We start from the raw sequence: 18,363 nt of genomic DNA, 5'->3' as shown, positions 1-18,363 counted from the left end.
TCAATAACACCTTTAATCACTAATACAGCATCACTCTTTTTAAAGTGTCAGTTTAAATCTACACAATTTAAACATAAAAACCCACATTGCTCATAGGTGAGTTGTGAATAAATAAAAATTTTGAATCAATATTTTAATTATCTAAAAAAGCTTAGGTACAGTTTCTGAGAAAAATGTAGCCAAATGTAATTCAGTTCAAATGTTTTCTGCAAAACTTGTAAAGGATGGTGGTGCTGCTGAGGCATCTGGTTCTAAAATGCCAGACCACTGGCTGCCTACCCAACTCAACGAAGTTGGAAACGGTGTCATTGATAGCTTGGAGTGAGGGTTTATATACAAGCTTGTGAAGACAAGTGGGCTGACTTACAGCTACTACAAACACTGGCTGATGAGGCTACAGAGACAACAGTTGTTCCAGGAAGCTTGTTGCTGGCTGCCTGGCATTACCACCTGCCAAAAATAACCAGTGGAAGAAAGCAGGTTACAGCAGGTCAGAGAAGAGCAATAAGCTGTAGTGGGAAAGCGACAACAGCAACACATTTTTGCAAACAATACAGTGGTGTTTTGTGAGAAGCATACTGGGTAAACTAATCCTATTCTATGCAGTTTGTAGTATTCTTAAAAGCAACTGTAATTTTCCTTTCTGCCATGTAGTTTGTGGCCATTTGCTTTACACACCTAGCTAGCACGGCTTACTATACCAATTTTATTCCAAACTACGTTTTTTTTTTTGTTTTGTTTTTTGTTATTAGATTTCTATAAAAGCTATTAGAATTTGTTTATGTTAAAAAAAAAAAAAAATCTGTTTGTCTTTTTTTTTTTATATAACAGTACTATTTTTGGAAGCTGCTGTTTTTAGTCTGGGGTCAAGATTTTAACTTTCTTTTGCCCCCCCGAGAGGAATAACATTTTTCCTGTGTCAGCCTGATAGAGGGACTCCTGGAGTTTAAAATGAGGCAGGGTGTCAGTGGCAGGGCTGAGCCAGGACCCTTTTTAGAGTAGTTTTATTGAATTGATTTCAGGGCTGATGTGAATTTATATCAGTTATTGATCAGAGTTTGAATCTTGCTATTCATCAGATTCAGAGTCATAAGCAATGATTTGAACTTTGTAAAGATTTTGGCAGCAATTTTTATTCACAATAGAGTGAGTAAACAGAATAGACGCGACCATGGGTTTTATGTGGGCTAGTACAAATAAGGATGTGTATTTTTGGTGCATAATGTGATTTTTTTTTTTTTTTTTTTTTTTTTTATCTGGTTCAGCTCTCATACTATCATTCTTCTGTGCTCATCCAGTCTATAGTAATTAGCAGTTAAAATGTAAATAGTGCATTTACAAGTTGCACTTTCTGAATCAAAGTATCTATTCAAATTTAAATGCACACATTCAGTGTCTTCAATGTAAATGGACATGTATATTCCAGCACTTCTTAAAGGATAGAAATCAAACATACTACAATTTGGAAGATGACAAAGGCCTATGCTAGCTATTAGGGATCTGCAGCTCACCAATCAGGTAAAATAATCTCTCATTTAAATTTTCTAGCTGGTATATTAGAAAATTATAATGGAGTATGATGCATCCTTTTAGCCTTTCCAAACCAAAAACAATTAAAAAAAATCTTTCTACACCCTTTATAAAGTCTAATAGGGGTAAATAGCTTCAATATTTTTTAGTTTTTTATGGTGTTTTGTGCAGCAAGATTTTTTGGTGCAGTTCTCTAGCAGGGTTAGGAAGGGCAAGGTATCGTCCAAAAGTTTTGCATCGCCTCGAATTTTAGGACTGAAACATAATTAAAAAAAAAAAAAAAAAAACTATATGAACATAGTTTAGATATTTTATTTAACATCATGTGATCAAAGAAACTACAAAAAGATATTGCAGAAATCTACCTGAAGCCATAAAATAGTAGTACAGTATTTCATGTTAGATTTTGAAATATCACATTTTGTGTCAGTTTTTCATGAAGTGTACGGAAAATTGCAAAGCGGTATGTAATTCCTTAATGAACCAGCGATTAATTGTTTTGTTTGAAGGAAAGAGCTGTAAATACCCCAGCAACTGTTATGGTTTGCATTTGGTAATGCTGCGAGCAGGCTAGCAGACAGATCAGAACACTCTTGTAAGCAAATAAATAAGCATAGGTTTGTTTTAATTGTAAAGTGAGTTATTGCTAGTTTGATGCTGTAATGTGAGCGAGCTGTGTTGAATTAACAATTTGCCAAATTGCAGCAGGGTGCGGCTGACTCAATTTAGAGTAATTTGCAAGCCATTGTCTGCAGCACACAGATCTCGACCTCCAGGGCATTATATAAGCACTGATGCCAATCTAGTGTGCCAGCACTCAGCATCAGCTCACTGTAGGGCCAATGTGAACCGGCTGAAATTTTCTATCCAAGCATTGAATGTGAAGGCTCTGACCCCAGACCAGGTTTACATATATTTCTTTCTTTTCTTTTTATTAATTAATGCTCTTGCTCCACCTGTACCTCCCATATTCATTTCTACATCCTGTCCTCTACTGCTCCCTACCATGACTAACTTTAATATCCCCGTAATCTTCTCATTTCCTTCCTGTCCTCTGACTTCTCACTACTGTTAAAAATTTAACTCCTCTAACCTGATCTCCGTGCCTCTCCCTCTTTCCTATGCTCACCCCTCCCACCCCCTAGCACTCTCCTCTGGAATTGTCACTCGGCTTCCAACAAAGCTGACTTTATCTGTGCCTTTGCCTCTCACCTCTCTCTTGACTTCCTAGCTCACTGAAACCTGGATGCCCCCTGATAACACTACTCCTGTCCCATTCTCCTTGCCCCTCTGGATGGGGTGGGGGAACAGGACTTCTGCTCTCTCCCTCCCTGCTCTTTTCTGTCACCCCTGCTCTCTCCTCTCTCTCTGTTCACATCTTTGAGTTTGAAATCACCTCCCTTGTCGCCTCCTCCAGTTGTTCTCTACTGCCCTCCAGGACCCCTTACTCACTTTCTTGATGAGCTTGACTTCCTCCCCCCCCCCCCCCCCCCCCCTCCCCCCCCCTGTTGTTCTATTAGGTGACTTCAACATCCACCTCTCCAACCCTAACCACTCTGCTGGATTTCTTCCTCTTCTTCACTCCTTTGCCTGTCTCCCCCAGTCCCATCCCCCACTCACACAATCAGCCATCAACTGGACCTCGTCTTCACCAGGGAATGCTTTCCCCCCACACTCTCAGTCACTCCTCTTTATATCTCTGATAACAACTTGATCTCCTTTTCTCTGTTGCTCCCATCCCTTCGTACTCCACAGACCCCCTCTGTTACCTTAAGTCGAATCCTCCATTCTCCATGCTGCTCTTTCACCTCCCCTTCTCCCAACTCTCTCTAGACTCGGCTACCTCCAGTCTCTTCTCTTCCCTCACATTCTATCTCGACTCTCTTTGCCCCCTCACCCCTCCACCTGCACGCCCCTCCCCGCCCCAGCCCCAGCTCTCCTCCGTGCTCCGCTCAGCTTGTACCAAGCTTCGTACCCTGCTGCCTTGGATCTCTATCACTCACTTCTCTCTTAGTTGTCTTCTACATTCACCTCTGCCAAACACTCCTACTTCCACTCCTTCATTCAGTCTTCTAACAATCCCTGTAAACTTTTCTCTACCTTCTCCTCCTTCCTTAGCCCTCCCCCCTCTTCCACCTTCCTCTATCTCGGCTGATGACTTTGCCTCCTTCTTCTCCTCCAAAATCACACTCATCCGCAAACTCTGACTCTCAGACTCTGATCTTTGCTCCCTGCTCCAGAGCCATAAACCCACCACGTGTGCTCTGGACCCCCTGCCCACTCACCTCTTCCAAACTGCCCTGGCTCTACTCCCTTTCATTTCCTCTCTTCTCAACAGCTTTCTACTCTCTGGTTGTTTCCCCTCTGCCTTCAAACAGGCCTGCATCAGCCCTCATCCCTCCAGAACTACCACCATGTCTCACTTCTCCCTTTCCTTTCATCACCAGCGCTCTGCTTTCCTGTCAACACATTCTCTGCTCGACCCCCCCTTCAATCTGGTTTTTGCCCAGCACACTCCACTGAAACTGCTTTTCTCTTTGTCACTAACTCTGTACTCTCTGCCCGCACTGCCTCCCTCTCATCTGTCCTAATTCTCATCAACCTCTCTGCTGCCTTTGGCACAGTCGACCACTCTATTCTCCCTTCCTACCTTGCTGACCTTGGACTCTCCAACACTGCTTTTACCTGGTTCTCTTCCTACCCCTCCGTTTGCATGTACTGGGTGTCCTGATGTGGATCACCCTCTGCCTCTTGCTGTCTTTTGACAGGTGTCCTCCAAGGCTCAGTCCTGGGACCCCTCCTGTTTTCTCTGCACATCTACTCCCTGGATCTCCTCTTCTCCTCTCACGGCTTCTCATATTATTTCTATGGTGATGATGCCCAGATTTTCCTCTCCTTTCCCCCCCCAATTCTGACATTTCCTTCCTTATCTACCTGCCTCTCGGCCATATCCTCCTGGATACACTCGCATCATCTTAAACTCAACCTCTCCAAATCAGACCTTTTCTCCCCCCTTCCTCTCCACCACTGATCTCTCTATCTTTATTCTTGAATCCACCACCCTCTCTCCCTCCTCACCCACTAGGAAACCTCTGTGTCACCCTCGACCCGTCCCTCTCCTACTCTCTGGACATCTCTACTCTGGCACGCTCCTGTCACTTCTTCTTCAGCAACATACGCAGAATTCATCATTCATTCTTATCCATTTATCGTAATTGCTACGTGCTCTTAATGAACGTTACTCTTATAAGCAAATAATTTTACTATAAGTTTAACTGCTCTTAGTCGAACTCACTCTTAAATGTAATTATTTACTGTATTCTTTATTTTGCTGTTATTTGAATGTTATCTTATTTTCTACTGGTTTTACTGTACTTATCTGTAATGTGATATTTTGTAACAACTGTAAGTCTCCCTGGATAAAGGCGTCTGCTAATAAATAAATAAATGAATAAATAAATAAATAATGACAATTCAATATGTTAATATAACATTATTCAGCAGATTTCATTTGATCTTATGATGCAAAATATGTTAATTGTATAGGGTGATGCAAAACTTTTGGCCGTAGCTGTATGTGCATGTATAATATTTTGTATCTGACTTGCTGCATCTGACCCACGCCTTGACATCCTCTACTCTTTTATGTCAGTTATACAAGATGCATAAGATCCTTACAGTGTACCTTAAGTTATACAACCCTGTCCAAGAAATATGCAAAGTAACTACAAAAACAAAAAAAAGCTGATCCCAAAATTGAGATGCCGATAGTTGTCTTGATAGGGGATCTCAATCCCAACGGAAGATAAGCTGTGCTGTGAATGTGTGAGATAGTTAAGAATAATTACTCTACATGTTTGTATTATTTAATACAATCAGAGCTCATACTATTTAACATGGGATTAGCCTAGTTCCCTTTCTCTAATTCACCGAAACCTTAAAATGAGTACAGGGCAGTCCTGGAGGCAAAATGTTACATTTCAGTGCATTCATTCTGTATAAATAGGTTCAAATGGAAGTACAGCATTATTGACAGAGAGGCACATAACAAAAAATAAATATATTAATGCTTTAAAAAATCCAGACATGCTTGAATACCAGCTCTAATGCTTAACAAGTTGGTTGTTCATTAATAAGACTGCTGTTCTGTTGATAGATTGCAGCTGTTCTACTCTGTGATTCGCTCAACACAGAGTAGAACAGAGGTAGGTCAATGAAATAAAATCTCATGCCAGGTTGCTTACTTTTACTGTTTCAAGTAAGGACGCTAAGTGTAAACAAGTTAGGCATTAACTGTGTATGCACTACCCTTTCTGTTTATTCTTTTGAGCTTGTCTTTTGGTGGGCAGGCCTGTAGTCCTGGGAGGTCTTAACGCGATTGCCAGAGGTTTGAGACAGTGAGCATGCTGAAATCTGCTTGAGTTCGACAGCAAGTCAGACTGTAATTCAGCTTCAGACATCAAGAGATCATTTTGCTTACTTAAATGCACTGGAAGTGGGACAGCAGTAACCAATAATTTCTACTTCTTCACATGCCTGTTTAAAAAAAAAATACAACTTTTAAGATGGGTGAAGGAATGGTATATGTGAAGAGACCTAACTTGTTCCTGTATTTTTGTCAGGGTTGCAACTGCTTTGTCATAGCCACTTATTTAGGTTAACTTAAAGCAGTTTCTGTTTCTGGAAAACAACACACAGAAAGTTGAATGGGTTACGTCAGGAGAATGGCAAAGTGCCAAAAGCTTGCTAGCTTATCATTTCCGTAATTACACTTTCACTCAAAACAAACTAATGTAAATAATGGTGTGCTCTGTGCTTCCTGCTATCATTCTATTTTCAGTTGTTTTATTTGAGGGTACTGGAAAGTCTTTGGTACCAAATAAAAAAAGTTGTATTGTGTTTTTGTTATTTACAAATATTTATATTGTGTTCCAAAAAGGTATTGGTTAAAGCAAGGGGTGTCATATGAAAGAAAGGGAGCCATCTTATCTCCTAGGCTTCCCATAACAGCAGCAAGACACTTAAATGGATTTTACTAGAGACAAATCTTCTCTGAGATTATAGGCAGTCTTCACAAAGCTTAATTGTCTATTTTCCCTGGAGATACTGCCATCACGCACAAAATTATGATATATGCAAATCAAACTGTAAACTCAGCAATAATTAATTACAGTATCTCTGTTTATAGCATTTATTTAGGTAGTGAGTATGTTTTTTTTTTTACCTGTGGTGGTCCAACAGTCCAGTTATTCAAAATGTAGGACCCACACTTCAGATGATTGCAAACCCAAGCTTTGTTCTAAGTACAAAACAGAGACAGGTCTGAACCACATTCTGAGCCAGCCACCCCCAACTGTGTCAGTAATCTTTGTGGCTTATGATCCATTTTGATTGGCTCCACCCAGATGTAACCTAAGATTGATGTCATTGATTACAGGTTATATTAAAACGCTCTGAAACCTGTTTTGTTCAGTTATAGCACTATGTGACCTTGGCACACACATCCCATCCAGGAAGTTGTAAAAGAGGAAGATAATAGCGCTGTCTAAATGTATTACAGAAAAGCTAGCCTGCTCACACCTGCTAGGACAAGTTATTCTTTAACTTGCAGAGCAGACTGTTTGATCATGAGGGAGTAAAACATACCCTTTTCTTTACAAGAGGAAACATAAAAAGTAGGATGAGTGTTAACCTGTGGCCCTGATTGGAACAGAGAGGGCATTGTCTCCTGTACTGGTTTATCCAGCCGGTGGTTTCTTTATTTTTTTCTGAATCTTTTGGTTGTGTGGTGTTAAATCTCTTTAGAAGCAGGTGTAATGTTAATTACAACAATCAGGTATAACCCAAGAAGAATAAGAAGGGGAATCTCTTCAGACATGGTTATTTGACATACTGTGCTATTAAACAAAGAGGAGAGTCAGGACAAAAGCAGTTTTTTTAAAGATTATGTATGTCTGAAAGCCAAAGTCATTGGCACCAAGTGCAATAACAACAATAACAATTGCAGTAACCAACTACAGCAAAAGAATAACTGGTGCACAGTGAACATTAAATGAAATGCCTTGGGCTTGCATAATCATGGAAAGCAGCTAGCAATGGTTTGACAGTTGAGTTTGTTAAGAAAGAATCTTCATCTCAGGCAGTTATACATTAGAGCTATGAGTAAGTTATATGCAGATTGTATATTGCCTCATACCATGTGGGTTTTTTGTTTGAATAATTTTGATGTTGGAAAGGTTTGTTCACAACTCGGGAATCCATCATATTAGCAGCAAATAAATAGTGGAGGGAGCAGGTGTGGATATTTAAAATAGCATGTTGTTGTTATAGTGCTGCATTTGTTTGGGTTTGGTTGTTTACATTGAAAAAAAAAAATTGTACGAGCATTAAAAAATATATATATATATATATATATGTAATTTTTTTATATCTTATCTAATATATATGAATTATATAATATATATATATATAAGATATATATCTATATCTATACGACTAACTAAATTACTCTATATATATAACAGAGCCCTGCCTGTAAATAAAGTGTTGGGGGTATGTGTTTTTGTGGTGTTGGTAGGGATGAGGTTAATTCCTATCCCTTCCAAATACATGTGAGAATGTGGCTGTTCCCAAATTAGATAATTGGTGGTAATTGGGAACAACCACAAGATATAAAAAGGAATCTTGAAGCTTCATTAGGGGGAGGCTACCAGGGAGCTGGGAACAGAGGAACTGTGTGCATGTGCGCGCGTGCGTGTGTGAGTAAATGTCTCCACAAAGATAGTAACTCCTAAAAAACGACGTTGTGGGGACATCTCCACTTTGTAAAACACATTTTTAAGAACTAAATATGCCAAAATATTTAGTTTGTTGTCGACTTTCACCCTGTATGGAGTTTTGTCTGACTGGAGTTAGAGATATAAATAAAAATATAGTGAGAGTCAACGAGAAGTCCCCACAAATGTAGAAATGCAAACGTGAGTGTGTGCATGTGCATGTAAAAACCCCTCCCAATTTTAGTGGTTTTGTTCAGAAAAGCCCCAGAATTACATATGCATCAAGGGCTAAAGCACACAGACACCCCACAAATCATGTTTTAATTGCATGTTTATGCCATTGCGTGTGCAAAACATGCACAATCCTTTTATAAATCCGAGCCTCTGAAACATAAGCCTCTTTTCCACTGTACAGCCGAGTCACGCCAGGGCCGTGCTGAGCCCTCACGGTGCAGTTAAGGAGAGCCTGGGTTGTTTTTCTACTGCAGAGCCGAGCCGTGCTACTGACGTCACATGCAATGAAAGACAGTTGTAATCAATTAACTCAGTTTAGCAAAAGATACTCAAACAAATGGTGTTCAAAAATTAATAGCTCAACAGTATCTTAACAATGGTATCAGCTGTATCTTGTATTGTTGTATTTTGTAAATACATCTAGGAATTTCTTTATAATCCACACATTTTACTGATTATATCGACTTAATAAAGTTCAATTAGTTCAGTTAGTTCTGTTGAAGGGTATTAAAGAAGATTTAAAAAATAATTTGCCAAAGATGTCCTGTTTAAGGATAGTTGTTATTTCTAAAGTTGTTTTTTGTTTTGGTGCTTAAAAAAAAAAAAAGCAAAGCTGTTCAAGCGTAACGAGAGCAGTAGTTGCATGTATGGTGCAGCTGCATTTTGTTTTTCTGTATTTTTGTAAACAGAATTGTTTTATTTTCCGCATTTTTTCCCTCTATATTAATATAGTTTAAAGATGAAAAATTTGGTAGAATTTTATGTTTTTGAGTGTGTTTTTGGGTGTTTTGGAGTTAAGTGGACCGTACCCGCGGTTTATATCGATTTGCTTCAAATCGTCAGAAATTTGTGCATAAACTTTCTCATTTCTGACACATGGCTCCAGATCTTCCTGAACACTTCTATCTGCCCATAGAGAAACTTGAGCCTGCACTTCCTCAGCGTCCTAAGGCTGTATTTTTCTCTCATCACACTTGCTGCCCGCCATGTTGTTTGTTGTTTGTCTTTGTTGAGTGTACTGATTAATGCAGCGTAATGATGAATATCCTTAACCCCGCCCCTGGCTCGGCTAGGCTGGCATCTAGATTCAGATGTTTTGTAGAGAAGGGGTAGTAGAAAGCTGCAATTTACACTAATGCATGCATTCATTTACAAATATAGGACAGAAAAAAAAACAACAAAACACAAACACAGCACTAACCTCCACCTCTATCACCAAAGCTTTGTAAGTAATTATAGTTTATATTATTATCCTGGTGTTTCATTTAACAATGTGAACAATACCTGTATTGTGATTCTCATGCTGGCAGTGTATTGTTCACTGTGCTTTTAGAAACGTTTCAGCAATCAGCCCAGTACTTTAGTACCTTTTATATGTATCATTTTAATAAAGGCCAAATCTAAGAAATGTTTTTTATTAACAGTTCTGTTATCCAGACTCGGTCAGTAGGTTTAAAATAGACAAGGATAACTGGTTTTACTTATCTATTTACAATAAGCACATAATAAGAATGAGCTGGGAGAAGATGAAGTTGATTTCAACAGGGTAATGGTTTCCAAAAAAATATTCCTAGTGTGTGGAGACAAAACCCTTATTTGACTTTAATTGCTATAATGTGTTATGGTTGCTGCAGCTGATCTGTATTCTTTAGTCTAAACTTTTGATGGAGACGATTACAGTATATCATTGAATGTTTATCCAAAGGGAATACCTAGATAACAAAGTAAAAGCCCCTATCGTAGACTGATAAGGTTTTCAAACTGCTGACTATGTCAAGCAACAGTCCCCCTCCACACTCACACACACACACACACACTGTTGAAACTATGACCAGTACTGGCACTCCTGAGTCCTGACATTTCTGTTTAAACACTGCTGATGTTATCAGCTTACATAGAATACTATAGAGGTGAATGATAAGACCTGCTGTTAGAGGGGTGCAATTATTGACACCTGATACTTCAAATGAAATGCTTCATGAAACACACAAAAGAGTGGTTATAAGCAAATCACCCCACCTACCTCTTTTTAAAAAATGCTATGATCTTGTTGACATTATTATACAGTAATCTGTATGCAACTTTAGCACTCATTTCTACATAGTGTAACTTACTCAGCTCTGGTTATCCTTAGTTTGATAGAATGTTAAGAAATACAAAAAGAAGCCTAATAAATTCAATGACATATGTTACAGCTAAGGCTTCATTGACATCTTCAAGAGAAAAAACTTGTCAAAATGTTTGTTATTGCATTTTTTACATTTCAGTTTGTCTTTTTTTTTAAGTTTAAACCTTCTAGTGTTGTATTAGCAGCAGCATGCCTATTTGGAGCATAAGCACCATCCTTATGTGTTGCTTTGCAGAACCACCAGAGATTACAACTGAAGACTGAGTCATAGGTTTATCCAAGTGTCATCATTATTGTTTTTTGCTTAAGTCAGTCCATTTCATTCCCAGCTCTCGCAGGTTCACTCGATCTAATAGTGTGACAACAGCGGTCCAGGCAGATCTTGGAGCGATCTTGGATGGACTGGTAGAATCTCCGGAGACAGAACCCCCCCCCTCCAGCTCAGTGTCCAGGCAGTTTTCCCGGGATGCCAGCACCTCCACTGTCAGCATCCAGGGTTCAGGGAACCACTACCATGCCTGCGCTGTGGACAACGACTTGGACACCGGATTCGACCCCTCCATCCTGCCGCCCCCGGACCCCTGGATCGACACCGTCACTGAGGACCCTATGGAGGTGGTCCAGAGGTCTGTGTGCCACAGGGACGGTGGCTGGTTTCTGAAGCTGCTGCAGGCAGAGACAGATCGAATGGAAGGCTGGTGCCAGCAAATGGAGAGAGATGAGCGTGAGAATGACCTGCCTGATGAAAGTAAGTATGGAATCCCCTGCGAGGAGATACAGTGGAGGCGGTCTACTTTTTCATCATACTGATAGCTCTGATTTTAAATTACTGACATAATTGTTCCTCTTGTATTGGTCAGTGCTGCAAGAACCTATCATTGACAGGGAGTTTCTATACAGTAATGGTGGAAAGTAGGGGAAAAGTAGGGGAGTTTTATGATTAGGGATAAAACAAAAGTAACCCTCCTCTTTAAAATATCTAACAGAGTGCTTATTAGCACATGAACAGAAGTCCAGTACAAAAATTAAATGAGCTGCAGAAGACATTCAGTTGGTGAACCAGCAGATTGTGTGAATATTCTGAGCGTTTCTGTTATGAATGGTAATGTTACAAACATTTCAGGTAGCGTGTAAAGACAAAAATTCCATTGAACATCAAGCATTTTTTCCAGTTAAGGACTTGGAACCATGTCAGATTACCACTTGTGAGCCAATTAAAATATCTACTGGTAGAAGCAGAAAACATCAATCTCACAATTAGAGACTAAAGTAGATGATATTAGTATGCAACGTCATACTACACATAACCCCCCTGTTCCATGAGCAAACATACTCCAAAATATATAATTTATACTACAATTCTTTATTGTTATCTCTGTTCAATAGTCTGACAGGCATACCAATGTTTTTTGTCATCAGGGAGTAGAAGATATTAACATCTGTCTTCTGCAAACTGACTTCCGTTCTTCATCATGAAATTAATATTAATGAGCTTTCTACTTACGACTGCTTCCAAATGTAGCAAGCTTTAAAAAGAGCAATGATATATATATATATATATATATATATATATATATATATATATATATATATATATATATATATATATATATATATATACACACACACACACACACACACATTTAATTTCCCCCTCAGCCTCTTTTCTGTCTTCCTTTGAGATCTGAGACAGTCAGCTTTACAGGATCTTGTGTGAATCAGCTGTCATTGTGCATATGTATTACCTAACTGCATCAAATATTTAGAAACGGTGAGTCTTGTATAATCTGAATTCAAGACCATGTCTGCATGGCGATACAGCTTTGGTATTGTAATGGTTATGACCCCTTGACACAGTGTATTCAGCTGTCACAACTGAGGTAGCGGTATAAAATTATAATATGTTGGTTAATAATTTAGCAGTATTCAATATGTTTCAGAATGGCATCATGTTCTTTGCACAGTGGAATTCTGAGTATACCCATTACCTCTGGCAAAGTGGTTATGTTAGCGAGTATATTACAGTGATTTTGTTAGATTGTAATAGAAAAACAGTTCTGCGCTTCTTAGCAGTGTAGCATTACTGTGTGAAATCTTGCATGAAGAAGTTTCAATAAAAAACATGAACTGATGGGTGGTTTGGTGGGTATGCAGCATGAACAAACAGTCTGGTAACCTTTGTATTATTTTCGAGCTGTTTATAGGTTAAATAAATTCACAAACAACTGGGTTGAAGTACATTTAGCAATGAAGTACATTTATGTGTTCTCTCACCCAGGTTAAAAGTAGTTTAAGATGTGATTTTTCTTTTACTGTCTCATGTGTAGCTGTGTGCTGCAGACTCACACCTGCCATTTGTTTACTTAGTTTTGACTGAAACACAATAGGTTATCTGTCAGATCTGTCACCATCTGTGGGATTACTCTGCTAAATCACAAGTATCCTGCCTACACTTGGCAATTTGCTTGTTTTCTGAGAAGCAGTAACCTAACCTGTTGTAATCTGGGTGGCTGGGCTATTTACATATGTTTTCTTCCAGAATCTGAATTTATCCAAGTTTATCAGTACTGTGTCAAAGCTATTTTAATAATTATTGGATCCTGTTATAAATTGTATCCTAAATTCTGTTCCCATCAATTGTTTCAATCTTTTATAGTATTTGTATTTAATGGAAGATTACTGTCCACAGACTTTGTAAGTGTGTCTCAATTGCTACAATGCTTAATATATATGCATGTCCATCTGCATGATCTCAATTATTCTTGATAAAAACTTTATCTTTCTAAGATCCTACACCATTCTTGATACTTTTTGGTACAATAGTAATGCACTGGGTTTGGTGGTCTCCCGATGGATATTAGTCCACATTTCAAAACAGTTTGTGCATTAGAGAGGCTCAGGACTGAATAGAAGGCAGCATTCACATCAGTGTTGATGTGCACTCAGGGGCCTGTGAGTGGGAAGCTCTCACGGCATATGCTGGCACTGTGCCTGATAGAGCCTGGGCCTTTTAAATCAAATGCACTATAATGCATTTTGTTATTTTGTTTATGTAAACTATATTTGCAAAAAGTTGACCATTTGGGCACACTTTAAAGAAAAAATGTATCTTTTCAAACAAATACTTTGAATAAAAAATAAATAAATAAATAAATCTGATGCCTGGAAATAAGTAAATGCATGACATTTGTGTAAATATGGATTTAATGCCAATGTTTTGAGTCATCCAGAATACAGACTATTGTAGCTTTACAACATGAATATAAAGACTTCTCTCTGAAACTTTGTTAATGCCTGTAAAACTTTGCATTATCTACCAGTAAAGCTGGATTTTGTTTGAATGCTTTACTCGTGTACAACAATCTAAAGAGACTAGGGCCTGGCTGCCCACACCGCCAACGTACAGACTCATTTTTGTTTTCTTAAAGGCTTAGCAGTAAAGTTAGGTGAAAACTGTGTAAATTAAATACAAATTTCACGTAATGAGTATTTTCTATGTATATAGAGTATTTTCTATGTATATTTCTATGTATAATTGTGTAAGTTGGTTTTCACATAATGATTAAGAACACAACAACCTGAATGACCAGTTCTTATGTTTTGGAATCAGTTTTAGGAAAAATCCGGAGTGCAGTGGGTAGTGCCCAGCTGTTAATCTCCCAGAAATTCCAGCAGTTCAGGGAGCTGTGTGAAGAGAACTTGGTATGTTGATACTGCTGTTACCATGATAACTTGTTTCATTAGAACAGCTTAGCAGCTGGGGATTTGAGGATCTTTGAGACATCTAGCTCACATTTGAAATAAATACTCTATCTAAGCTTCAGGTGTCCACTTTGTTAATGTGTGTGAATAAAATTCAATGATGTGTAAACCTCTTTTGCCTAATGTTTAGTGAAAATTTGCATTTTACTTTGTTATTTTTTGTTGCTTTTTGTAAAGTGTGAACATAGAGCACAACATACACATTTTATCTCGATTACCAAGAGAACCTAAATACTTTTTTTTTTTTTAAATCCATTACATATAGCTTTTTAGAGTAAAAACCAGAAAAACATTGAAACCTCTTTTATACACGTATTGTTTTGTACAGAATCCCAATGCACATCCTCGGCCTACGTCTCAGGATTTAGCAGGCTTCTGGGACATGCTGCAGCTGTCAATAGAAAACATCAGTTTGAAATTCGATGAACTTCACCAGCTCAAAGCAAACAACTGGAAGCCATTAGAGGTTCCTGAAAAGAAGGTAAAATACAACTTACAATATCAAAGTGTGCAGTGTTACATGGGCATCATTGAGCCACCACCCCACCGCCTTGCATTTTGATCATAGGGTGTCCTTGAACATGGACGTGTCTCCTCATGCTTTGAATTGCAAACACTAAACTTTGAAACCATATGTGAACCCCCGTCAGTCTTGTCAAATAAATATTCCAGCAGTTATCCTCAGTGAAAGAGTTCAAATACAGTTTCTGGTGTTTCTGAAAATATGGTCTTCCTGAGATATCGACGGCTAATATACTGTTTGTTGTCTCTGTTCAGGAGAGAAGGATGCCTCCTCCTGTGCCAAAAAAACCCCTGAAATGTTACCCTCCCCTGGCAAGGGACAGGTCCCTGGAAAGCACTGAAAAGCAGCGGCAAGAGGCAAGGAAAAGATTGATGGCTGCCAAGAGAGCCGCATCCGTGCGACAGAATTCAGCCACCGAGAGCGCAGACAGCATTGAGATCTACATCCCTGAGGCCCAGACCCGCCTGTGAACCCCACACTCTACACGTACACGTACACACACAAAGAAACAAGGACTGGGTGCTTGTGATATACTCACTATTCCAGGTCCTTCTACAGGAAAAAATAAAGTTTAGTATCCCTTTTACCTTTTCTCGTTCTCTCTCTCTGATCACTCGCACAAGGATCAGGTTTATTTCCACCAACGTGATGTAGTTGTTGGCTCACCCTCTCCCTCGAAGGTGTTGAGTGACTCTGCTTCTTAAAGAGTAAGTAATGTTACAACATCCCTGCGTGTTGTTACTGTTTAAATAACATACCTGTAATTTTTTATTTAATTGTTAATATCCTGACAACTTTTTACATGTATAACTTTAAAGTCTGTTTCAAAGCTCTGTTCAAAATATCTGCTCTAGTGCACTGGGGTTTGGGAAAAAAAAAAAAAACATAACAAGTGCTCTGCCTTTTCAGTTCCATACCACATCATAGAGCTGACATTTTGAAAAGAGCTTTGGAACAGAGTTTAAACTTATAAGTATAAAAAGTTGTCAGAGTGTTAACAATGAAAAAAAAAAATACATGTGTGTTATTTAAACAGTTGTAGAAACATTTGGGGGCATGTAACACTATTTTATTTGGAACCCTGCTACCTACACTTTAAGGTTTGCCAATCTAAACATTATAGTGTAGCTACGTAACTATTGTACCATAGCTGCCATGCATAGTGTAAAGCATTGTTCTTTATTCATTTATTTATTTTTTGCTTTTTCTGTAAAAAAGAAAGAGGACAACAAATTACCCTTGTACATAAACCTGTCTCATAAACACCTTGACCTTAGACTTCCTAATAACTAGCAAGCTAGGTGGTTGTTTTGCATACAGCAATAGGAAACAACCGGGTAACTTGCCATCTGTTATGGCTGCAAGGTCTTGTGAGCCTCTGCAGTCAAGCATATGAAAGCTGATTGTAAGAATAGTTTACTCATTCCTCTGAGCAAATGGGAGTACCTGAATCAGCAAGAGTTTGAAATGCAAAAGTTACAATCACAGCCTCAGACACAGAATGGGGAAAAGAGCAAAAAAAGGAACATCATAGGGAGTATGAAAGCTGCAGGATCCTTGTACCTTGTACATGCATGGGCTGTCTCAAAACACATCAAACTTGTATGGTTCTTGTTTAGTTTTTTTTTTGTCACAAAGATTGTCATCCTAGTAGAGGATATTGTGCTTATATTGCATTTAATCACCGGAAATAAATACAAAAACAAAACATTTCATATGGGATTAAGGGTTCCATATAAAGTATCAATGATATGATTACTAGAATACTTTCAATTGTCTGTAGTTATTTCTATGTTGGCTGATCACACACAAGCGTATTATTGTAAATGCTTATAACGTAAATATAAAGAAGAGGAAAGATCTCTTTACACTAACACTTCTGTTGTCATCTGTGAAACGTCTATAAACCTAATTATTATACAATGCATAACTGAAAACCTTACTAACATTTTGTTAAACAGGTATAGTAAGCGGTTTGTATCTAGTTTATTGATTATCTATATGGGACTCTAAAGAGTTACCAAAAATTAAGTCTTTCCAGTAGCTAGTGCAGTGGCTCAGCACATTAGTCAACTCATCCAGACCTTCTGCAAGAGAAGGCTGTTGTGAGAAATGACCCAGTTCTATCTGGGTGATACAAGAGGATAGTGTTGCCTATTCTTTCCCGCCTATTGTTGGGCTACTAATCATGAGCAGATGCTTCAGTGCAGGCTCTCTCGGAAAGTCAAGGAGAAGGAAATGAAGCAAAGTCAGAATCTCCCAAAAGAAAGAGTGAAATACTTTTGTGTATTTAGGTGTGTACGTATGAATGTGTGAGTGTGAGTGAGTGGATGTCTTTCAAGTGCTTCCTAATTTGTAGGTTGCTATTGACCTACCTTTCTGATGTAATGGATTAGCCTCATGGGACATACCGTATTATAAGAAATAAGCCCCATATATACAATATATTTATTTTAAGATATTACATTCCCTTTAGTAGGAAATGTAACCATTACCGTATGGGTATTTACCTCCCAAAGGCCCCGAAACCTAAATAAGATTAATCAAAGCTGCTTGCAGAACCTGTGATACAGTCATGGCCCGCCCCTGAGGGCATAAAAGCACTGCGCTCACGATCTCCGTGCCATTTTTCCTTTCAAGACTGACCTGACGGACGAGCTTTGTTCAGATAAGTACTTGTTACCTCTATCGGCTATATACTTGTGTTTTCACACAAAATGTATGTGATATTAAACAGTCACTGTAATAGTTTTCACTAATTCTGTTTAATTTGTGCACTACGTCCCACTGCGGCCTTGTGCCCCTTATGAACCCAGCGGCTTTAGTTGCTCTATCTCGGGGATCCAGCAAAGTCGGTTCTCCCTCCAGGCTGCATAGCTCTGGCTGGAGTTAGTATTTGTCATTTTAATAGAGGGCATTTTATTCTCGTTTTAGTACGAGACATTATTATACTGTAATATTTATTACTGTTTGTAGAGAAGTTTTCTCTTGTATTTTATGTTTCTTTTTACAGAAACTATGTGCAGGCTGGTCTGCAATCTGGTGCTTTGCACATATACAGTGAAAGCAGCTGCTGGGCTCAGCAGCACTGTACAGGACACAAGATATGCACTTCGGATGTTGCTTGCTTGCAATCCCAAGCACAGTATCTTGATGTCGTTTTGGTGACTGCTTTTAGCATCACCATTACAAAGGCTGTTAGGACCATCTAACAAGCAAGCTTCCCTCAGTCTCATGTGTGTGCTGACCGAGTGGTTTGGCATTTGTACAGGTGGGCATCCCTGTACAATGCTACCTGCGGTGACTGCGTCCCTTACTCCTGCACAGCGCTCTTCCCCATCTCTTTCTGTTAGAGAGATGGCTGCATCCTCACCCCATAGGTGGATTCAGAACAGATGGAAAAGCTCTGG

General features: G+C 38.8%; 1 protein-coding gene across 2 annotated transcripts in view; it reads left to right on the top strand.

Annotated features, from left to right (window-relative positions):
• Positions 1 to 15,747, top strand: part of LOC121313163 (disks large-associated protein 1-like) — a 280,148-nt gene extending 264,401 nt beyond the window's left edge. For both annotated transcript variants that reach the window (XM_041245404.1, XM_041245403.1), the window contains exons 10-13: positions 10,998 to 11,416; positions 14,279 to 14,370; positions 14,759 to 14,911; positions 15,208 to 15,747. In XM_041245404.1, the coding sequence (XP_041101338.1) occupies positions 10,998 to 11,416; positions 14,279 to 14,370; positions 14,759 to 14,911; positions 15,208 to 15,423 (880 nt within the window). In that variant the 3' untranslated portion in view covers positions 15,424 to 15,747. The remainder of the gene's footprint in view (positions 1 to 10,997; positions 11,417 to 14,278; positions 14,371 to 14,758; positions 14,912 to 15,207) is intronic.
• Positions 15,748 to 18,363: the final 2,616 nt, after the last annotated feature.

The sequence above is a fragment of the Polyodon spathula genome, chromosome 3, assembly GCF_017654505.1.
Source record: "Polyodon spathula isolate WHYD16114869_AA chromosome 3, ASM1765450v1, whole genome shotgun sequence".
Classification (NCBI taxonomy): Eukaryota; Metazoa; Chordata; class Actinopteri; order Acipenseriformes; family Polyodontidae; genus Polyodon; species Polyodon spathula.
Note: the sequence above shows the minus strand (reverse complement) of the source record. Positions and strands in the feature narration are given on the sequence as shown.